Here is a 24,360-nt window from a genome sequence, read left to right as displayed (position 1 = left end):
CGATCGGGTGGATTCCAGCTGTGAATAGCTCAAAGGTTATAATTCGGTGAATACATTTCTCGTCTAATACTCTTGCACTCGTATGTTCTCCTCTAAGTATTACAGTGTAGGATCAAAGGTACGTGAAGGAAGTGGAGCTCTCTTGATCTTGGAATTTTGAATTATTTTCCATTGCTCGTTCGTTCTTCAGCCTTGAAGTGTCCTTTTATACCCCTCCATCTACAACTGCCCATTGCAAGATCTTTAGAGGGTCGCTCTTCAAAACTTCTCCATTTGGGTGAGACTATATATAAAGGATTTCGTAGTTGAGGTCAATAAAGGAAAGAGTACCCCTTTAGATCAAATCACCTATACAATCATGATCTCAATTTTCCGTAGATAGATTACTCCATTAGGTAAGTGATCCTCGTCTCTTTTAATCGGTGTCCTTGATTGATCTTCATGATTGAGAATCTCTAAGCGCGAATCCATCTTGATTGCTAGCCGTTGTGATGATGCACAATATCAATTAAATCATCTTGAAAATATATTTTTATAATATGGTTGTTGCACGTGAAATACTCCTCTTAGAGCTTGAGCATCATTCCAACGTCCGAGCCCGATACAACGTCTGTGTCCCTCGGAGCAACGTCGAAGCTTTTTATGCTAGATTCAATCCTGTGTAACCTACACCTATGGATAATCTGCAAAACAAGTATTTCATTGCATTTAACTTAGATAAAGAGATTATGGATTGTTTTTTCAACTTCAAAATTAATTAAGGTTTTTCTCAACAAAATGATGGAAATGCATTTTTCAATATAAATACTTTGAATTACCAAAGTAACATTTTGATTCGGAGAAAAAAATATTCCTTGGTGAGCAACATATTTTTAATACATATATTTCTTAGTTGTACTTATATTATCATGTTGTCAAACTAATTCTCAAACAAAAAAAAAGTGTTATCTTGCAAGTATGATGTCTTGATCCAGTGTGAATGAGAGTACTTGAAGTAGATTGACCTTTCAAAATAAAAGATATAAGTGAGGTAAGCGTTCTGCCGTGAAAATATCGGAATCAACAAAAAACAAAGACAAGATCTACTATAATTATGAGGATAGAATGTGTGACTTCTTTTCTTGGTGTTTGCCTACAAGCGATGTGCGTCATTCTATTATGAAGGTTCCACCTGCAATACTCAAAAATAACATGAGAAATATTAAGTATTTGCTTGAGCATTTGAAAGACAAACTCAAAAACTATTAATAGTAGGAACTTTTAATTTTGCTACCTTGAGTTAAACATTATGTTGTTCTGGCTCTAGTGGACACAACTACATTATCTAAGTAGGTATGGTTTCATGATATTTTCTCCACCAGCTGTATTTGGGTCAATACAATGCATCCATTCATGGCTATTTCCTCGGGCATGAAATGTTCCTTCTTTAAGTGGAACATAATGTGTAGTTCACATTGTATTTCATGAGAAGGAGAAAGACACGCATCTTGAAATCATTCCATATAAAGTTTATCGTAGATGCTTATAGTTTGGTGATGTACCAATGAAAATTTTCCCTTTTTTGATCTTCTTATGGTAATAGAGGAATGTTAAAGCTGCCTTAATGGTACAAGAATAACTCATAAGGTAGTGGATCAATTGCTAGGTTTTTTGGTATTAATGAAATAGAATTACATAAATAGACCATGTCGCTCGCGAAAACGGAAGATTGTGCTAATGTTTTAGATTAAATTGGCAAAATGTTAGAACAACCATATTTAGAGCACATCGCTTGCCAAAAAAGATTGAGGGAAAAAACATGCAAAAATGTTTATAAGTAAAAAAAATTAGACTGAAAGCTTTGAAGAAAAACCATGAATAAAAGTTTATATGGTTAAAAAAAGCAGCAAAAGAGAATAGTAGATATGATATAGCGAGGCAATAATTCAACTCTTCCGATTCTTGAACTTCATGTAAACCCGGAGAATAAAATAGCAAGTTTTATCGTTGTTGTATCATGAAGTGCAATGTCCACAAGCAATTAAAATCCGAATATGAGAAACCCAAGGATTTGGTCATATCTTATATATTGCTTGGTGAATTGCGGATATAAAGTCAAATAAGTAGAGGAAATGCGCAGCTAAGATCGGTTCTATTTTGCTGAAACATTAGAATGCTTTAGAAATTATTCGAGTGATGAGTTCGACGAGTGAGTTATTGTTGAGTAGAGGTTTCTACCATCTAAATTCGGGCACAACATCAATTGAGCAGACCTAGTAGAACTAGAGGTTCTGATTTGGAGTCAAATCCTTTGAGAATGACCCACTGGCTGTACTCGTTGTCTTATCAAGTGAGTAAACAACTTCCGAACAATGAAATTATTTAGCATATTTTCACAAGTTGAAGATACACTCGTGCAGGTCATCCAAGAGAGCTACCTTGAAAGTTGATAATCAACCACGAGTTCTTTATAATATGTCGAGACCCATTTTGAATGTTGGAAATATTCGAGCAATTAAAAAATGAGGGACATGATCTCATATCAAGTGAAAACTATCAATTAAAGAATGAGGTCATGGAGATACGGCTTTGCAACTGGAGACCTTAGCCTAGAGTAGCCTAAAGGCAGCCCGGCACGGAGGAGAGGCAATGGTTATGGAAAAAACCTGGTTCTCTTCATGTTTGCTCTCCCGAGAAATCCTATACGGGTCTATCCCACCTCCTCCCTAATTTTTTTTTTAGGCTATATCCTCCCCAATATCCTATCTTGGACATCTATCAAACACAGGATAGGGTAAAACAAATTCTATTCTAGTTTTTATCCTGACGACCAATCGCAACCTCGGTATACAATGTGGTACTTTACTTCTGCTCGAAATAATTGAGGTATTATGACAATAAAACACTAGATTTTAAATAGATGCAAGTGCATATTCGACAAACAATGAGATTTTAGTTCATTAAGATGACCCAACATAGGTTTCATTAAAGAACCTTGGGTCATCTCTCCCACCAAAGTGGGATTAGGAGCAAGAATGTTCGCACAGTAGTCAAAGCATGAATAAACAATTGGGAATGTTTCCAAATTACATTTTAACTTGTGTGCAAAATAATACTACAATAGATAAAGTAGAGAGCCAAAATTGAATAGTGAGAAACATGAACAACTAAGAAGCCATTCTAAAACTATTGTCAATAAGTTTTAAAATATTAAAAGCTATTATTATTGTAACGGTTTTGTACCATTATCAATTCAAAAAGTTTTTTGTTCGTCGTTAATATATAACGGTTCTACAACGATTTTACCATGGTCATATAACGGTTTTCTAACGAACGGACCTATAACGGCTTTGTAATGGTGTCCTAATGGCTCTCTTTTGGTTGCATGTAAAAATAAAACTTCAAGAGACAATCTTTACGATACAATGAATTGACAAAGAGAGATTATTTTTCTTCGAAAAGCTTTCTTTCCTTGCTTGGTTATACACATAATGTTGTTCCTGTTTCTTTTAATATTCAATGCAAAGTATAGAAGAAGGTCTGTTGTATCTAGGGAGGATAGCCCCTAGAAGCCTTACGCATCGAGTTTCGTACTACGAGATGCAAAATTATTCTTAAGGACAGTGCTTGCATGCCTCGGATATTTGTTCTTATTTTCTCATCTTTTTCTATATATTTTCCATGATATTCATATTATCTAATATTTTCTTTCAACAATCTTAAGGATAATTGTCTTATGGATTACCAAACTGGAATTGCCACTACTACCACTGTTGTTGGAATTAGACAAGGACTCGGATATGGTGAAAGACAAGTATCGCATATTCGTGGGGCATTATCGAGCATCAATTCTCAACCACAAAAGAGCATTTGATCCTTTCAGTAAGGTTATTGAGTGTCGGGTAAAATCGGTCCTTAAGGGTTCAATACCTATGTATGTTTTTCCGAGATCTACTTCGATTTCGGTGATAGCTCTTTTGATTATATGTGAAGTTTTAGATTATAAAGGACATGCTTTGTAGTCACCATCTCGCATTGTGTTGTGGATGCTTTGAATTGCTATTGTGCAAATCGTGTCACTAGGTTGTCTTGCTATCAAGCAATTTAATGACAGAGTGTCATAGAAACATTAAGGAAATCGCAACATTTGGGTCTGTGGTGAAAAATCACATGACCCTAGTTTGAAGGGACAAAGGACTCGTTGCTTCGCTTTCATAAGGCTATTGAAGGAGCTCTAATTTGTAGTTGATCCACTTGTGAACGTTCATTGCCAACATAAAAGATAATGTGATAAGAGTAATTACCTGTTTTCTTGGCCGAAGGGCACATGATTTCAATGATCCAGGCTGATTTCCTGCTTTTCAAGAGACTCGTAGAAATCGAAAAGGTCACTCTCTTCAACTATGGTAAGCTCGTCGTGATCGTCGACTAGAAGCGGGTATAAAAGCTCCCTCTTTCTTATTGTGAACTTGAAGTAAAACCTTTTTCCAGTTGTCGTGAGGTGTTATTTCTTTGAGGAAAACAGATAGCAAGAAAATCAATATGTTGTGATAGTCGTGAGAATATGATTTGTTGGTATAGAATTGCTCGTTTGGGGAAGTTCTAAGTATTGTTCTTGAAAAATTGTGTGGACGTAGTGCTACACCGGTAGATTGTTTACTGAAAAGGTGCTTGTTTTTTGGTTGTCCGAGCTTTTGCATTGTAAAGTAGTTTTTAAACTCTTTTACATTCCCAATAGACTGATATACATGTTGTTATTGATTAATGACTATCATATTATCCATTAAAGTGCATGAGAAAAACTGGATCGGGAAAGGTGAAGCGATAAGCACATGAAATTTTAATTATGATTCTACTTTCTAGTCATGGTAGAATTTTTAGTGATCTTTCCTTCGTTATAAAATGAGTTATTATAATTTCTAATTTGAGATGTAAATCTCTATTTGGTGATTTTGTATTAAATAGAAGGAATCACGAGGACATGGTACTTAGTGGGGAATGAAGATTTCTTTTATTGGAGTTTTTGTGCTTTCACTTCTCTTATGGAGAGCATTCATGTGCCGAAAGATCTCTGTCTTATTAATGTTTTTTATAGTACTCCTATATGATGTGGCATGATATGCTTCTCCTTATTTTCTTCACTAGTTGCTAACTTCTTGTGATAGCATCTTGTTGCACGGAATGTTCTGTTATTTTGTACAAGGTCTTGTTAGATTGTACTTTATTTGAGATAAATCAATTTTTCAAGACATGATATAATATGGTAAATTTTAATTGAGATTTATCGTGATGCATTAAACTGTATTCATTCGGTGACGGTGCTATTTTGTTGCTTTGACAGCTTCAAAAATTCCTAAAATAGTGGACTAGTATAGTCAAGGATATTATGTGGAGAGGTTACTCATATGTACATTGTGGATTTCTGCTGTATTACAAAGATACCATGATGCTACCTGGACCTCAACTGCAGACGAGGCAAAATCTACTACTGGATATGAGTTCACCCTTGTGGAGGTGGTGTAATTTTGGAAATCAACTAAACAAAAATTGTGGGGGAAATGACAATCCTCCTTGGTTGAAGCGAGATGATTCGACGATGTAATTACTGTGGTTATTTCCCAAGCGAATTTGTGGTCAATGTGAAATAATGGGTGGTAGACTCACGTGCAACCACGCACATATAATAATAATAATAATAATAATAATAATAATAATAATAATAATAATGCTTTATCCTCCTACACTCTAATAGGAGAAGGAGATCAAAATGAGACTGAGTAGTTGAGATGCATTTTAACATATGCTCCTTTGGAATGAAATCGACATCTTCTATGTCTAGGCATTTTGATTACCAAGAGGTAATAGCCATTGCAAAAAGGCAATAGCCATTGCAAAGCAAAAATAGCCATTGCAATGAATGAAACTTTCAATGGTAGAAAGAGTGTCGTGGCCTAAAAATTTGAAAATTCTAGTTAATAGATTATCGGATTAATTATTTAACTAACCTAATTGGAGCCTTCTCAAGTCCTACAAATCGCAACTTATGATTCAAATAATTAATATACAAATATTTTCAATTGGAGTCGTCACTAATCATTTCTTGGTAGGCCGATTAGAAATCTAAGTAAAATAGCGAGAGAACTAAATTACTTCTGCGAACTAGAGATTAAGAGTCCGGGGACTTGATTACATTAATCTTTTTAAATTCATGCCTTGTCGGTACCAATTTTATAAAAATGTTCAATTTGGCAATTTTGATGAATTCTAACTAGGAGTTCAAAAGTGCAATTTTTGGTTTTTCTTTTTATGATTTTTTTTGTATTTTTTGGGTAATTTTCGAAATTAAAAAAATTAATGAAAAATGAGAGTAAATTGGTTCAAGATTAAATTAACAGTTTTGGATTTAATTTGCATTAATTTCCAAACTTTTAAGATAATCTTTTTACCCTATGTCTACATCTTTTAAAATTTATGATGGATTCAAAAAGATTTTATTCATTAAATGCAATTCAATGCTCAATTTATGTAAAATAGGCAAGACAGGTAGTCAGATATTCAAATTTCGCAAGACGGGATTTTTTTACCTTAAACCGAAGATGCACTTTCCTAATTCGAGCTCCGAGGACAGCTTGCGGACGATGGACTTGGACCGGCTCGTATGGCGTCTCGCGGCCGTTCGGGATGGAAGGACAATAAGCGAGAAAACTTCATTCTCTTTTGGAAGCTTTACGTCCACATCGGTTTTTTTTGCAGCGAATGCTTTATCTCTCTTTGATTTCCACCCACCACTTGAACTTTGCTTTAACCAAAAGTCTATCCTTTTCTTCTCTTGCCACGAATCTGGTCTTTGCAAAATTGAACACGTCCAGTACCCTGCACAGTTAAGAAAATGGAGTGCCTCGCTAAGGATTGTCGGACTTACATCATGCATCACACGGGCTTCTCGCTGGTCAATGGTCGTCGAAACTTGCTTGAGGGCTCGTTGGGGTTCATCTAGATTCATCACAGCAGTTGGCTAAGGAGAGAATGACCTGCAAATACGAACAAGAAAAATCTTGAGACATTCGGTGAAGCAAAGAGTCAGAATAGATCCCCGAAGGGCCTGAGAAGCCGAGTCTTGGAGCTTGCATTTAGGACGTCGGGACTAATCTAGATGGCTCGCCTCGTCAACGAAGGCGGCTCGTTGGAGGACCTGCGACGTCGAAAATGACTTGCCGGGATTGAGTTGGTGCCGTCTCGTGGGTGCCTGTCCTCAGAGGCAGAGGATGTGGGTCGATTGGCAACGATTCTTAGCTTGGCTGGCGGCTTGTCGACTCGGTGCAGGCGAGAAAACCCACAATGAAGAAAAAGGACGAGCAGAACCAGACGCTTCGAGGCTTGCTGAAATGATAGTGATCGATTCGCTCGAGGAAAAGGACCGGTTCTTCTTGTACGTGTCTCCTTCTTTGCTTCCAGTTAGAACATGGTCTGTTTTCCATGGGATCCAAGAGGAATTTTAATTTGCTGACCGAACTGTACAGGATCCCAAGAAACCGAAGGCTAGAATGCAACGAGAAGTATGTCAGAAAAGTCTTAGTAAAACCTGCAAAGAACAATCCCAGCAAGAGAAAACTTGTGACACCCTAGTTTTTAGGATTAACCTAAGCATAGATAATGGATAAGCTTAGGCTGCGCATTGTAACCATTCCGATTCCGAGAACCGATTCCGATTAAAATGACTTTTTCTGATTCTGTTCCTAAATGAGTTTTAGAGAATTAGAATGCGTTTGATAACTACTAAAAATTTCTGTTCCTGGAATAGAAACGCGTTTGATAACTGCACAAAATTTATGTTTCAAAAAACTGTTTCTCTTCCTAATTTTGTTCATTTAAGTCAAATGAAAAAAAAATTAATATACATTATTTTTTTTAGCATGTCATAAATGAAATACAAATTTGAATAGACGACGTTTGAAGTCGATTGAAAAGAATAATTTAATTTTTTCACTTAGATTTAATTTTTCACTAAAACTAATGAAATCAACATTATTTAAGCCAAGTCATTTGCTCAACCGTTTCAAATGTGCATACGAATGAAGAATTTGACAAGTATAATGGAAGGTGGATCCATTCTTGCACCGAGTAATATGGAGGAGGCGTTTAAACCCAAACAAAAGTCAAACATGTCAAAAACTTGAAGCAAAATCATTAAATGCGGGTTCTTTGTTTAGCTTATTCGGCTTTTGGCGTCGTGTAACTACGGTATTAGCTACGCGACGCACATATTGTCAATGCCCTGTATAATCAATTTGTGATCTTATAATTATTATGAACTATGTAACTAAATTTTCCACTACACGCTAAATTAACTATTTTCCGTAGCCTATGTATTTCAACTTAGAGCAGCGGAAAAAGTAATTAAAAAAAAGTTGGACAAAGACAAACTCCATGAAAGTATCCTAAATTGACTTTCATCGACTTTTTATCTCCTTCTACATTTAGGCACTCTACTCTATAACTTGATGAAACCATAATTAGTGATTTCGACATGTCTTTAGAGATTGGTTGAAGTAAATGTTTGAATACCTTATCAAGTCAAAAACCAAAGAACAGAAAACAACCCAAATACCAACTTCACACAAAACTGTTTGGTGAGTCTTCTTAGTATCTCTATCATAATTGTTTAGTCTCTGCCACCGGCATTGTTCAGAGTGTTGCTGCCTGGCCTTACATGCACAAGGTCTCTCAAGCCAACGAGATGAGGGCAGAGAGTGTCATGATCCGAAATGGCAATGGTCCACAAGTCTATAGTGAGAATTTCTAGTAGCCCAATGAAGGCATCAAATAACAAAACTCTTGGCTCACATTAGCCAAAGAAAAATGAAACATGAGCGAATATACTTTCACTAGCAGATTGTACCTTAAATGCATCATAATAAATGTTTTGTTTGCTACAATAAACATAAATCTTGCAAAGTTCTAAAAAAAATAAGATTACAAAAATCAAAAACACAAAGTCATGGAATTTCATCCATATCGTTGTCTCTTGCCATTTGATTTGCAATACTTTTCCTAAGCATGTTTATCTCGGAGGCCTCCTCATGAAAAATATCATCTACAACCTCTTCTTGTATAGGTCCACATGGGTACTCCGGATCACCATATCGGGAAAAGTTTTTGTCCATCTTGTCTTGGTCACGAATGTAATTATGAAGAGCACAACATGCAATGACAATACGTGCTTGCTTACGAACTATAAATGGAGGCATATGTCTCAAAATGGAAAAACGATTTTTCAATGCCCCAAATGACCTCTCAATGACATTCCTTAGTGAAGAGTGCCTATGGTTAAATAGTTCTCTTGCTGTTCTGGGTCGTCTCCCTCTACCCCTATAATCGTTCGGATGATACCGTTCACCTTTAAACGGAGTTAAAAATCCCGAAAGTGCAGCATAACTAGAATCTAGCACGTAGTATTTATCTATAACAAGGTATATGAACATTTGTTATGATATGCATTTGCAATATAAATGTAAAGAACATTACTCGTTATGGACAAAGCAAATACCTAGTGGTGGATGAGGAAATTGTAGCCGAGGAGTCTCTAATGCTGCCGAGAGGACTCGACAATCGTTCGCAGATCCTTCCCACCCAGCATACACGAAAGTAAATTTCATATCAAATGAACAAACACACAACACATTCTGGGTGGTAGTCACTTTCCCGCCTCTATACGGGATTTGCTTCGACACGGGGACAGAAGCATTAATGTGAGTGCCATTAATAGCACCTATGCAGCCCTGCGATTTCATGAAAGTCTACTATTATACAAGATTATCAACTATATGTATTTGATGGTGTAACAAAGTTATGAAAATCATACCTTGAAGTAGCGTCTATGGTTACGATCCATAAGAATCTCCTTTGGAATATCATCAAATGAAGGTGGTTTGATAATCTCTTTTCACGATTTCAAAAATGCTTTCAGCACATTAGTGAAATATGTTCTGATTGTTTGTCCCGAATGTTGGAATCTCTCACATAAATCTCTATTAGAGTTACCATGACCAATCAAAGATAAGAAAATCCCAACTTGTTCATCTACCTTAATATAACGGCTATCTTTCAACCAACCTCTTACCCTCATCAAATCACATAGGTTCGAAAAAACATGTCTCTCCAATCTAAAGGCTTCATATACTCTATCGAAATGTCCGCAAAGAATCTCCCTTACCCATTCGGCTTCTGACAATTGACTGTCTCTAATAGGTTCTTTCGTATGTATGGACATGTCCATTACAACAATACCCAACCATGCTAATATTATGTCAATATCGGTCTCATCCAAGTAATGATCACCTGGTGTTACTTAGCCATTGGACTCACTATTTTGTCCCCCTTCCATAGTACCTATGCCATCACACAAATACAAGAACATTAATATAGATATCTAGGGAAAAAAACTAATAACAACCAATAACATAAATCAGAAAGTGAAAGCAAATCAAATATAACAATCACAAAAGGAAAATATCATACCCATACTACCATACAAGTAAAAGAGTCTCAACATGAATACCTTTAAAAACCAAATAACATCGTAACATAAGTCATAAAGTAAATTAAAACTAAACATAGAAATCCCATGCAATCCCTAATACATTTTCTAACATCTACTGAAGACGTTGGAGAAGTCCATTTCTCAATTCGGTTGGAGTTTAGATGAAAGCCTCCCTCCAAGTGGCACTATACATTGCTCGTTCCAGTGCCTTGTGGTAAAGATCCACATCCAACTCGGGTATGCTAAGTAGGACATTAATCACAGCAGATATGGAGAAGGGGTTTACAGGTGGTAATGTGACTTGTGAGGTGGCAGCAGATTCACTTTGTTGACTTGCCCTGGATTTAATCATTTCTTGTAAGGCTTTGCATGTATTGGAAATTTCACGTGCTTTACTCTTTCTTCTCCTCTTGATATTTGGAGTTCTATCCAAGTTGTGTTATCCACTTGTAAAGACTTCCTCATCGGTGGGGTGTTCACCAAAGTTATTTGGATCATCGTCTGCATGACCACTATGATCGCCACCTTCCTCTGACTCCACCAAATCTTCGGCATTTCCTAGTGCTTGCTCACCAGTAGCATATGTATCACCAAATACAATGGACAGCGCGGAATACCGAGGAAATCCATCCTTCTTGAACTTTGCCCGATCGGCATTATCCCGCAATTTTCACAATAATGATATACTTCAGCAACACAAACAAACCTCTTAAAATACACATATATACTAGAACAATATAAACAAAAGTTAAATGATACCTTGATGTGAAGTTCCCATATACTTGGATCATCCACAACAACTGTTTTATCACATTATCCAAGCCAAATCCGGATTGTGTCAGAAGCTTCTTAAAAGCGCCAAATAATCTTCTCAATTTGTTCATCTTGTTCTTCAGCTGTGATAGCTTATATTGGCGTCTTGCCCGACTATTAAATTCAGCAAGTATAGTTTTCCACCCTACTTTGTTGAAAGTACAAGAGGTACGATTTCCCTTTTTTACCTCTTCTACCATCAAACTTATAAAAATGTTGGTCACATGGTCAGTCCACTTTGCATTATATGTATCTTTCTCGGATGCCATGACTACCACACGCAACCATAACATAGTCATAACATTGTAACATCAATACTAGAACAATTCCTTTAAGAAAAAGGAATAGAGATTCAGACTTTGGGTTTGTATCCACCCACACATGTCTTCAACATTTACAAATTAGAGAAAAAAATACATTATACTCGCTGCAAAAATGATGTCACGTAGCAAAACTAACTTTTGTAACAAATTCTCGAAAAGGGATACGAGCACAACCCACAGCAAACAGAGACGAACACAAAATATGAGCATCATCAAGTGTTTCTTCTCTCTCTCTAACATGATTCATATCTCTTGCTAAGGTAAATATCCCCACCCGTATTCCCCTATATCGATAGGTTGTTTGGTTCAACAAGTAAGAAGTCAAGGTACTTCCTCGTTTCTTCCACAATAAAAAAGTCATGAAAAAGTTATACACAAATTTAAACATCAAGATGTAGATTTCATAACAGATTTGATAAATTTATGTGTCAAATAAATGTCAACTTCCAGTCCTCAAGAATAGAAGTGTAATCGAAATAGAGCAAAATCCATTCTAGAATTCCGGAGGGAGAATGATGGGAGGTTTAGTGGAGGTAAAAGTCCATGAGAGTCGGGCCACTAGAAGCCCCTATTAATAGCAGAACGAAAGCACTTCGAAAATTTCCAGACACTTATCCCAAAATTTATTCAATCGGTTCGGGTACACCCATATCTCTAATTAGCTCCATGTATAAGGATTCCGGTACGACTTAGCTAATATGCTTGAGAAATGTAGAAGTAGACCTCATCTAGTCTATTTTCTTTTCATTTACCACAAAACTTAGCAACTAATTGGTTGCAATATAAGCACATTGCCTACTCTCTAGAATAAATCCCAGCAAAGATTCCCGCCCATATTGCAATATCTTGGAACCGACGCGATCTCATCGCTCCGATCAACATGCCACTACAACCTCACATCGAAGACTTCTTACGTCGTCCGTGTACGCAACAAACCAACAGTTTATTTTTAAAGCCAATCTCACCCAATAGCCACCGAAAAAAAATCAACCAGTCTATTCATCTTAACATCTAGTTGACCTCCAAAAGAAAACCTTTCGCAAAATTCCAGCTCAAGACCATCAAAGCTGGCGAGATCGAGTAAAATTGCAGAATCAAACTCCCAACAAGGAAAAAAAAAAGGATGAATAGATGTGGACGAGCACGAGGAAAGTGCACGAAAGAAGACAAATACGACCATGCAAACAAAAATAAAAACAACACGGAATGAGGGCAATGCTCGGCCGAGCTCGATTAGGGCTACCCTCGCCGATCTAGGGGAGGGATGCCCTTATCGGGCTTGGCAAGGAGATGAAGAGAAAATAGGGTCGTGCGGAACTCACCGGAATCGTGCTACGAAGAGGTGGACAGCGGCGGTCGAGCTAAGGGGCGGCGGTCGAGGCGAGGAGCGGCGGATGCGGGAGTGAGTTGAGAGCCGCGACGGACAAGAAAGAGGGAAGTGTTGTTTTAGGTTAGAGAAGTGACGAAGAGAAAGGGGTTATGTTGCGTTTTATCCCATTTTCCTTAACGTTTTGTAAAAGTGGTTCTTTACGAAGAACCAACTTTTTTTTGCTTTAAAATTGATTACGGGATCAAAACCAGAATCAATTTTTTTTGCGTTACCAAACGCGATTCTCATCCTTTTTTGTTTCCAGAATCGGAATCGGAGAATGAGAATGGTTACCATGCAGGCCCTTACGATCCGAAGTCACGGGTAGCTAGAATCAAAGCTAGTTCACCGCCTAAGAGCAAGGTACGGTTTAGCTAGATATTCGAACATATAATGACTATAGGCGACTACAACTTGATGTCAACCAATTGTGTAGTCAATTATGATTTAATTATGCGTGACTAATGCAAATCAAATAGATTAGTCGGGAATTGACCTCAATAGTAGCAAGATCATTTTAGGACATGCCAAGTCGTGTTTGACCATGTCACCAAGTGCACATAAATGAGCAAGATAAAATGTCAACCACTCCCAACATGGTTCGGTTGTGCGCCAACTAAGAGTGGTGATAGAACACTCAATTTAGCCCCGATCAATACAAGATGAGCACCGTGCCTACTCTATGCCATTTCATTGGTCCGAAATTTGAGAGAGATCATGGCCAATGATTAGAAACCAATGATTAAGCAAATCTTTAACTAGTCACGACTCATGACACTCGAATGCCCAAATTGTCATTAGTGGTAATCTTAAGTTAACTTATGTCATTAGAGAATCTTAAATTAGTATTAAGGAATAATTTTTGGAATAGTAAAAAAATTCTAGAGGGACACCTCATAAGGGACACATGTGGAAAGATAAAAGAAGATTCTAGGTATATGGATAGGTAGCACCATAGGGAGGCATGTGGCTCAAATAGAAGATTCTAGGTCTATGTCTATGTGGCACAAAAAGAAGACATAACATTGAGGGGGGCGTGTGGCATATTTAGAAGGTTCCATTGGATAACTTATCAATCTAGGACTTCTTAGATTAGCTAGATGGCTGAATGTGAATTAAGCCACATGGACCAATAAACATTAGACATGTACCTAGTCTAAGAACATAGGCTTACAAGGTGGCTAGGTGGATGATTTATTATTTTGACACATGGCTTATAATCATTACCTCTTCTAACTTGGAGAATAAGCTAAAATAAGAAGATGCCATGTGGAAAGTACAAAAAGACAAAAACTAACTTTGGGAATAAGTTAGCATGAGAAAGCGACATGTGGATATTGTTGGCTTGGGGAACAAGTCAAGAGATCCTATAAACAGGCAAGTACCCTCTCATTTTCACTCACTTCACACGCCACTCTCTCTTCCCTTCTCTACTCTCCTTCTCGGCTCCACCATTTCACCGCCACCACCATCACGCCGTCGTCCTCATGCCCACGCCGGACCGCCGACCATTGTTCGTGCCTCAACTTCTCATTTTGCTCTTTTATAGTTCTTGCTAACAAGATAGGTAAGTAAATTTCTAAACCTTTGTTAGGATGTGCGACTATTCCTCAACTTGTGTGTTTGCATGAGAAATTGTGATCTTGCATGCTTTTACCGATGACTCGTTGCCTATGGTGGTTGAGGTTACTAAACCGATACGATATGACTAAACCGCCTCATTCACGAGTAAATATATGCATCTCGACTATGAGTTTTGGTATGGAACGATTTGACCGGAACGACGGAAGTATTTATTTGAGTCATGAATGGGTTGCCCTATGGGATGCCTTGGTATATTTATAAGATGCACGCCGAGTTGCCTCGTCCGAGAATGGACGAGTGGGCCTGCGAAAAGCGTGGGACGAACCGAACCGATGGTGATTGCATGCTTGTTTACAATTGCTTATTGAATCAAAGTAGAGATGAAATTCTTACTGATTATAATCCGATTGCATGCTACATGAGTTGTTTGTTAGCTAATCTCCTCACTTGGTTTTAGATATTTACTTGCTGAGAAGTTGTTTCCCATTCCTTTAACGTTTCGGACTTGTAGGCATGGCAACTGTTCCACCCCTACGTTTTGGTCTCATAATGTCCATGGAAGTTACTCACATTGATGTTGTAGATTTAGATAGCGATACCACCTTTGGGCGCTATCTCACTACTCTATTTGTGGAGGAGAGACTGGATCACTGGGTCCCTCACCGTTATGTGGCATGGGATGTGAAGCTTGGAGGAGATTTGCTAGGTCCTATCCATGACTTTGATGGACCGCCTGGTTTCAATGTCGACGGGTGGCCTTGCGATGCATGAGATGAAGATGGAGGATCTGCTCTTTTTGAACTAAAGGAAGAAGATGATCTTTTTGGAAGCTAACTTTTGAGATACCATCACCACTAGAGGCATTAGGCGTAATCGAGCCATATTGATATAATTATATATATGACTATGTGTTTCTATACTGGAAATGCTAGATCTGATGTGAAAAGTTCAATATTGTAATAGGAGGGACTAACCTACTAATGAAATGGCATGTTATATAAATTGAGTGCTCCTTCACTGGTAGCAGCATGTCTTTGCTTCCGTATAAATGAATCATTAAAAATAAGAAAATAAAGGGGCGAAATGAGGTTGACGTGCCTGGGATGTCAATAAACCTCCCATCAACACCAGGACCTTCGGCCTCTTACGTGGAGTTAAGGTCAGGTCATGATGTTACAAAACTTGAGGAAATTTGCCAGCTTTTACTAAAACTCGTTAGACTGGGATCACTGCAATTTTGGATTGCTAGTTCAAGATGGGACTTCTCTATGTAGTGACAAAAAACATTGGTGATGAGGTCAGAGGATGATGATGGGAATGCCGGATTCCTCCTGTTTCCTTGTGAACGTGTTCTTGAAGGGCTTCATAGCACCATGGTAATGGGCTGCAAGGAAGGTCACCGTCACTGATGTAGGACAGAGACGTATTTTGACGCGGAGGACTCAGTCGAGTTTTCTCTCTCTCCTTGCGCGATCTTTTTCTCTCAATTGTATGCTGAATTTGTGAAGTCCTCCATCCTCATCTCTCCCTTGGACGTGTTTTACCAATCGTGGCCATGAATATATCCAGGCGATCTTTGGGCGAGACGGATTGTAGACCTGCTGGAAAAATGTCAGAAAATTTGCACAAGATTGTGGACAAGGTTAGACCAACAAATCTGGACTTGGTGGTGATCGAGAATTCACGAGGCCCTTGGGTCGACGCTGCTTGATGGTGATGCGGTAACGGAACAACGGGCGGAGGAGCATCGTCATCACTGGAAGGTATAGCTCAGTCATTTGGGGACTCACCGTCGGAGATGTGCGTTGCCAAGCTGATCTTGAGAAGCAGTGAAGAGGACGACGGCTGCAAAGTGGTGCAATGGTGGAGCGTGGAGAGAGTGGCCGAGTGATCCAGTGCAAGTCGTGCTTGTTCTCCTCAGAATATCGAGAAAGCTTGGCTTTGTCTCTTTTGCGCGAGGCGTTGAACCAGAGGAGAGAGAGAGTCGGAGATCCTGACAGAGACGGCCTCCGTCCTTTCTCTCTATGCTTTTGCGTCTTCTCCACATTAAATGGCGCCCCCAACACAAACTTCACAGGCGCCCTCCAATTTTATCGGCACGCATGCTCATCATTAAATAAGGCGGAGAAAAACATGAAAGAAGACGGGAAATCCACAATTGTTTACTTTTACCAATTCCTTGCGCGGCTTCTCTGAAGGAACTTTAATATATAGTCAACAAACATTTGTGGGTCCTTCATTAAATGTTCAGCATTGTTTTCAATCAATGCTCAATGTTGGCTAAGAAAAGAGTGGGATAATTCTTCGCCTGCACGTAGAACAAGCGCCATTTCTCTTTGAATGCTCTGTGGACGTACTTCTCGACATCGGTTCAAATTAATGCTGATGTAATGCATGCATGCTAAAATAAACATGAAAATTTGATTTGATTATTTTTGTTTAGAACCAAAATTAGTTTTAATTTTTATGCAGAAATGACTAAAAAAGATTAATCCAAATTTAAATGTCATAAAAAAGGGGAAAAGTACACTAGAAGTGCCATAACTTTTGTACGGCGTTCACTTGAGTGCCATAACTTTCAAAACATTCACGTAAGTGCCATAACTTTTAAAAATCGTTCACTCGAGTGCCATGTTGACGTGGCGGCGGGAAAAATGACGTGGCACATCGGAAAAGTTATTGTAGCACTCAAGTGAATGATTTTGCTCCGACGTAGCACTCAAGTGAATGATTTTTGAAAGTTATGGCACTTAAGTGAACGTTTTGAAAGTTATGGCACTCAAGTGAACGCCGTACACAAGTTATGGCACTTCTAGTGTACTTTTCCCCATAAAAAAGATACATTCTATTGAGACGTTGTTGACACCTAAATTTTGATTTTTCCTTTTAATCATTTATTTTGCATAAAAATCAGGAATTAAACTTTAGTTCCTACCAAAAATAATTAACTTAGTTTTCATATTTATTTTAGCATACATTGCATTCACATTTTCATTGGTCTAGTGATGGATAGACTTAATTCAAGGTTTTGAACTTAATTGAATTATCTGAATTGAGCTTGTGCCGAAATTTTTAAGGAATATGGGCTAATTTGAACTTGATTAGGTCTGATTAAGTCTTTCGGGGTTTAATTAAAAAGGGTCTTGTGATTCGGGGTCTATTTCATAAGGTGTCATAAGTTAGAGCCCCTAACATGACCTAATTTTCTCTACATAAGCATGCTTATGCCTCACAAACGGGGGGCCACAAAAAATCACACACGGCAGAAAAGAGAGAACTTCTCTCGCTTAGATTCACGTTGAAGGCCACACAATCACGATATATGGCCATTAGAGAGAAAGGAGAGGACGCTCAACAAAATCGGAAGAGGAAGAGGAAAAGCTCCATTCTCCACCCTCTCAGTCAACCTCTCTTGAAGGTCCTCCTGGCAGTTTCGTTTGACGTGTTTCAACTTTGAAGCTACTGTGGTTTCTAGCTGTGCTCAAGCCGTCCAGCAACACTAGTCAACAGTGGACAAATTTCGGCGCAGTTCACGTACAAAAAATGGAGAGAGAAGGAGAGAAATCTGGAGAGCAATTCAATTCTAGAGGCCAAGACATTCAGAATTTTCAGAGACATAGCAGAGAGAGAGAGGGGGATGCCATTCATAGACGGCCATACGAGAGGGGCTTCCATTCATTGATAGGAGAATCTCAACGACACACCGAGATTTGGGGATCTTCATCTTTTCTTTACTAATATTAAATTACCCACATGAACACTAACTACTTCCTTCTATTTCTCATCTTTTCATGTACTTTTATATGCAGGTGAATTAGGGAGCTTTACAAGGGTTCTGCAGAGGATTAAAACCCCAAACGGTGGTCAAGCGAAAGTAAAAAAAGGGGGTGGCTATCGTCATGTGTTTTGTCCCAATTTGCATTGAATTGTTATCTAGCTAATTATCACTTGCGGTGAAATTTATTTTGGCAACATCTGAGTACCAATTTCACCGAGCCATGCTAGCCAAATGATGGCCTTAATATCCTATGAGTCATGTTCCTACGTCCTCTATCTTGTAGGTTCATCGACCAATATAGTTGAGGATTCCCAACGTGAGCCATCGAGAGCATCTGCAGTTGTGTCCAAGATCCCGAGCTTGATCCGTAAGCTTGGTCCTGTTCGAATCAGGAAAGCAATTTGCAAGATAAGCTTAAAAATTTCTGATCTTTGATTGATTGAGTCTTTTAGATGTCTTGCCTATTTTGGATGATTTGATATCTATCGCAAGATATAAACTTTTGATCAGAAAATTAAAACATTTTGTGTATATCTTTCTGAATATAAAATACCTAAATCTAAAGTAGGAAAAAAATAATTTCTTAATAGGCAACGTCTACGTTAAGTTGGACAACCTTACCCATTGCCATTCGGGTACGACCCTCCAATTTAGTAGACGGGAAGTTAGTTAATTTGATCTATTGCCACTTAGATCTGATTTGCTATCTTCATGAAGATTTTAATTAAAGCGTGGTATGATTTTATGTCTCAGGACGGCCAAATATCTATTAGAATCCCAAATATTAAATTCAAAGATTAGTAAGAATGGTTCAAAGCATCTAATAATTCTAGGAAGAAAGATTCTAGAGCCATCATTAAATGTGGGATAATATAGGAAATCCTATGCGTATCGTTCAAATTAGAGGAAGGAGTTAAGATAGCCATACTAGTGATCCAATACGAAATCATATAGCATATTTCGAATTATATCCAATCCAATTTACTTCATATTCAATCATTCCAAGACACCACATCACACCATTTTTGAAAATCACAACAGTATGCTCTAATTTTGCATAAAGTCACGCCCACACCGATGTTGCTTCTCAAATCATTCACGCGCATCACAATCATGTGCCATGTTTTCAAAATGCGTATCATGCATCATATATTTGAAAACAGCAATTTTACGTTATGTCATTGTCATGATATGCATCCTTTAAATCACGTTAGTCTTCATGCATTAAAGCAATGAACTAGATTTCACGTTGGTTTGTCAGCATGCTTCCCAACATCCATGTCACCATGATTTTCTGATAACCCATGCTAAGTAGAATACATCATTTCACAATGATTAGTTAATTTTCATATAAGGTAACTACCAAATTGTTGTTTCATATCATCTGTCATAGATATTTTCAGTCATTGCATCCATGTCATTTATGCATCATCTAAAAGCGAAAATCAAAAGAAACCATCCCAAACTGAACAACAAAAGCAAACTCAAAATTAAAAAAGGGTATTAGTTCTAATAACTAATGTAACCAAGTCCAACTTAGAATTTCGGTTTGTAAAAAAAAATCCCGCCTTTATTTAGGTTTCAACCAACCTACCAAAAATGGTGACTCCAAATTTTAAATCATTGAATTAACCAATTGTGATGGAGGCTGGAGAGTCCGATGGTAGAATAATAACCAAATCCATTACCTAAAATTATTTTTAGATCGCACAACGATGAGAAAGCAATCAAGATGGAATATATCCCTGATTACAAAGTCAATAGATTGCCATCCACTATCGTAGGGAGAACTAGCCGAAAATAACGGATAGTAACCCAACAAGTGATCAATATCATGAATTAGGCTCATAGGGTAATAACAAGTCATTGTGATCATGTGCACTATAAATCCCTCAAAGATGAGTACAATGCAAGCAAAGAAAAAGGCGCCATGCTTTAATGAATTTCAAGCCATTATGGATGTATTAAACACATAATACATATGGAATCCCAATAAAGTGTGGAGGGGGCCACCTAAAATATTGGCAAAATCAGACCATTATGAACAAACTAAGTACGCGCATATTAGCACAAAATCGTGAACAACAAACCTGGGGGGGTGATGGATGGTGAAAATATAATTACAAGAGGAATTCTTTATTAATAGAGTCAAACACCAATAATGGAATATATCATTCTTCAGGGTGTTCATAGTCAACAACACAACGTTGTATTATTCTATTTTTTTTCTTTTCAAAACCTTTTGCAATGTGTGGGGGATTGTTAGATATTTCAATAAGTTTTGAAATATTAAAAGCTATTATTATTGTAACAGTTTGGTGCCGTTATTAATTCACCGTTTGCCATTAATAAAACATCTACAACGATTTTACAACGGCCATATAACAGTTTTCTAACGGTTATATAACAAACCTATAACAGCTTTGTAATAGTTTCTTAATAGCTCTTTTTGGGTTGCATATAAAAATAGAACTTCAAGAGATAATCTTTACAATACAACAATGACAAAGATAGACTCCTCAAAAGCTTCTCTTATACACATAACGTTATTCATGTTCCTTCTAATATTCAATGTTGAGTATAGAAGAAGGTTTGATCTGGGAGGATAGCCAGAAGCCTACACACAGTTCATACTAAATGCGGAATATCCTAAGGACAATGCCGCATGCCTAGATAATGTTCATTCTCATCTTTTCCAATAGATTTCCAACAATTTTCATATTATCTAAAAAATTTCCAATAGAAATAACTCATCAAATGGATTTTCGGGTTTTTGGTAGCATTAAAAATAAAATCTACTCTTTTTCCGCTGTCAAGGTGACATAAATTGATTTAACTACTTCATCACTAGCAACAACCTTAAAAACAATCTAGTCAATAAAATGTAAAATGTCAACCAAAAGATAAAATGTTAAATAGTCATCAGCATACAAGTGCACTATCTGTAGGGGGGAAAATTAATCTCCTATTTTAGGGAAGGAAGGGACGATCGAAAAATGTGACCCATTCAACCTTTTAGATAAAAAAGGTGAAACCAAATTGAAGCACCAAATATTCCCTGTGCACAAAAATCAATCGAATTCAAAACATGATTGATTCAAAAAACGAGGTTCCCCAACTATTATGTTCGACCAGCAATATCCTGAACAATCATTTATCCTATGTTATTGAAAAGAGTATGACAACCCCTGCACAAAGGAATAACAAATATATTTACATTATACTAAACAATATGCCTAGATAAATATTGTCTCGAACAATGCCACTTCCATAAAAGGTAAGTAGTACCGGACTCAAAATGGTTCCATGAGATCTATTATCATACTCCAACATCTATCCACGAAAAACCATTCACAATAAATAAACAATACAAAATGAAACAACACTTAATAATCAAAACAAGCACTAACTAGTGAATGGAAAACATTATAATCCTCGGCATAATTATGGTGATTACACACATAAAATAAATACTCATTAGTAGAATGGAACAAATGCTTCAGGGATCATATGTTCCCCCAACATTAAATACTGATAGTGAATGGAAAACCATTTATAATCCATGGCGGCATGATATATGGTAGTTGCATCTACATAAAAAATGACCAAATTAGTCGAATGTAAATACAAATGAAGGACAACAATACACCTAATAATGAAATTAGATCATAACGATCACCAACGTCTAATAAAAGCCACTGAATATAATTTAATTAAATAACAGGAAGAGTTATCATGTGTTGCTGGGCAACCAACTCAAAAAATTAAATATGTTAATTGGCTCATGTAGAATAAAAAAATTACTAATCATATAAACAGAACAAATGTCACCACCCCACCCATTGGGGTGTTCCTTTCTTAGATTTTTTTCTTTTCTTTTTCGCACTTGAGCTTTTAAGCCTTCCATAAGTTATTCGCTTTCCTTTTCTTTGAAGGAGGTCGAATACCACAATTCCACACAAAGAAGCCTCATTATCATCATCATCACTAGCATCCTCAGTTACAACCACATTTGATTTGTATGATGAAATTTCAGCTTTCACTTTGTGCAAGGCTTTCCTTACTATACTCATAGTATTTTCATCTTCAGTTTCCAAACATATCATTTCAAATGATTCTTGTATTAACGCAGAAAAATGATTAAATTTAGATGGACCTGTTGACATTTGAGGAGATTCATCATTCACATTCCCTTGTTTGGTACCCTTAATCCATCTTATCAAAATATAGGAAGATGGAATGCCTGTAATTGTTATGTTCCCAATCAACACAAGCAAGGCATGGCAACACAACCACCCCTTTGAGTAACATCATTTGCAACAAGAAATTAAAGTCTCCAGCTTCAATCCGACAACAATTCATGTTGAATCCCCTTACACTTGAGAGTATACATATGAACTGATCCATCGAATGTAGTACTTGAAATCTATTTGGATATACTTTAAACATTTCATTAAACCAATATCCAAAGAAGCAGCATGTGTGAAGATCCCATTATTCAAAATCCGCACTTTAGGCTTCCAATGAGAACTATAATCATCTTGACTTTCAATTTATCGCATGTGTTTTAATTGTTCTTCATAATGGTGGACAACTTCTACAAGGGTCAATCTCTTCGTCGACATTTGTTGGAAGACATTATTGTTGTTTTTGCTCCTTTGACTTGATCTTAAACCACATGTAAAAATGTTATGACCAAAAACTAAACTCAATTTATATCTAAGGTTGTATAATCTCCGAAGCCAATTCTTATTTTTAGTTTCCCACTTCTCTTCCATTTCCCTCCAAGTAGATTCAAATTTATCCTTTGATCTTCATCGGCAAAAAAGACACGTAGAGTGCCAATATTTATGTATGGCGCTTACTTTCATGCCAATATTGACAAATCGGAGAAAAAAATCACCACTTTGATGCCAACGATTAAAAATTCCGGCCAATTAATTATGTGTCATTTATTTTTAATATTTTAACATTACGTGACTATTTAAAAAAAAAAATCAAGACACTTAATGTCCACGTGAACTTTTAAACTTAAATATAAGTTAAAATATTTTAAAATCTAAAATTAAAATAGAAAAATAAGCTAAAAAAAAGTTACGACACGAGAGCTTGCACAGCCCTCATAGTCGCCGCTCCCACCGTCGTAGACAATCGTCAACAATGGTGGGTGATGGGCGAGGGGGGTCATCGGTCTCCGACAACCCCCGCCGAGGGTCATGCAACCCTGCTAGGGACCTACAAGAACCCGCTCCAATCAAAAAGTTTTTTTTTTAAAAAAAAAAAGAAGTTGCTCTTGTACGATTACATGCCCCTGAGAAACGGCCCGTGGAAATTGCTTCAATACGTAGAATCGAGACGGACTTCCACGACCTTATACCGGTGGTGTGACCACTGGCGGCTCATGGCCAAAATTGGGTGAAGGCCGGTAACCCTCGCCCGATCTGGGGGCGGGCCGCGATCTTCACCCAGATATGAATGAGGGCTAGCCAGCCCTTGTCATCGACGAGTGAGGGTCGCTAGCGCATAGTCGGGGCTCGGCGACTCTCGCCAACTACTTCCCCACCATCGCCAGCCCTTTTTGGCGGTGGTAGGCCGACGATCGCAAGTGCTTCATCCCATTTCACCGGTTTTGAATCTAGGGTTTTTTTTTTTCAATTTTAGCTTATTTTTTAAGTAGAAATTATATTAAAAATCAGATTTGGATCAAAACAACGTCATTTTAATCACGTCATTGCCACATAGAAGAGATAAAATATTTAAAAAAATCCATGTTAGCATTAAAACAATGTCGTTTTGATTTTTTTAATTTTTTAGCTTATTTTTTTATTTCTTTCATATGATATGGAATTTGTTTTATTGATTTTTAGCTTTTTTTTTATTGCTGACTAAATCCTTTGGTGAGCACGTAGACGCCACTTATGATTTTCAGCGAAACTCACCGGAGTTGACACTGAAATAACCATTTTTGAAAAAA

At 37.4% G+C, this 24,360-nt stretch overlaps 1 protein-coding gene and 1 long non-coding RNA gene across 2 annotated transcripts; both read right to left on the bottom strand.

Annotated features, from left to right (window-relative positions):
* Positions 1-8,957: 8,957 nt before the first annotated feature.
* Positions 8,958-11,180, bottom strand: LOC115728161 (putative nuclease HARBI1). Its single transcript, XM_048275291.1, has 3 exons — positions 9,842-11,180; positions 9,527-9,758; positions 8,958-9,439 (listed from the first exon to the last, which is right to left on the bottom strand). The coding sequence occupies exons 1-3, from the start codon at positions 9,869-9,871 to the stop codon at positions 8,976-8,978; spliced, it is 726 nt and encodes a 241-aa protein (XP_048131248.1). The 5' UTR covers positions 9,872-11,180; the 3' UTR covers positions 8,958-8,975.
* A 149-nt stretch (positions 11,181-11,329) lies between these two features.
* LOC125313945 lies at positions 11,330-13,009 on the bottom strand. Its single transcript, XR_007197657.1, has 2 exons — positions 12,978-13,009; positions 11,330-11,603 (listed from the first exon to the last, which is right to left on the bottom strand). It is a non-coding gene; the product is annotated as an uncharacterized LOC125313945 (long non-coding RNA).
* Positions 13,010-24,360: the final 11,351 nt, after the last annotated feature.

The sequence above is a fragment of the Rhodamnia argentea genome, chromosome 2 (assembly GCF_020921035.1).
Source record: "Rhodamnia argentea isolate NSW1041297 chromosome 2, ASM2092103v1, whole genome shotgun sequence".
NCBI classification, from domain to species: domain Eukaryota; kingdom Viridiplantae; phylum Streptophyta; class Magnoliopsida; order Myrtales; family Myrtaceae; genus Rhodamnia; species Rhodamnia argentea.
The sequence above is the reverse complement of the archived record's forward strand: the minus strand, read 5'-3'. Positions and strand labels throughout refer to the sequence as shown.

What these genes read in the sequence shown, in the direction of transcription:
- LOC115728161 (XM_048275291.1), bottom strand. Translation starts at nt 9,871, where the DNA reads ATGGATCGTAACCATAGACGCTACTTCAAG. An exon ending in ACCATAGACGCTACTTCAAG is followed by an intron (nt 9,759 to 9,841) that starts GTATGATTTTCA and finishes ATGAAATCGCAG; the next exon opens with GGCTGCATAGGTGCTATTAA. An exon ending in ATTTCCTCATCCACCACTAG is followed by an intron (nt 9,440 to 9,526) that starts GTATTTGCTTTG and finishes ACCTTGTTATAG; the next exon opens with ATAAATACTACGTGCTAGAT.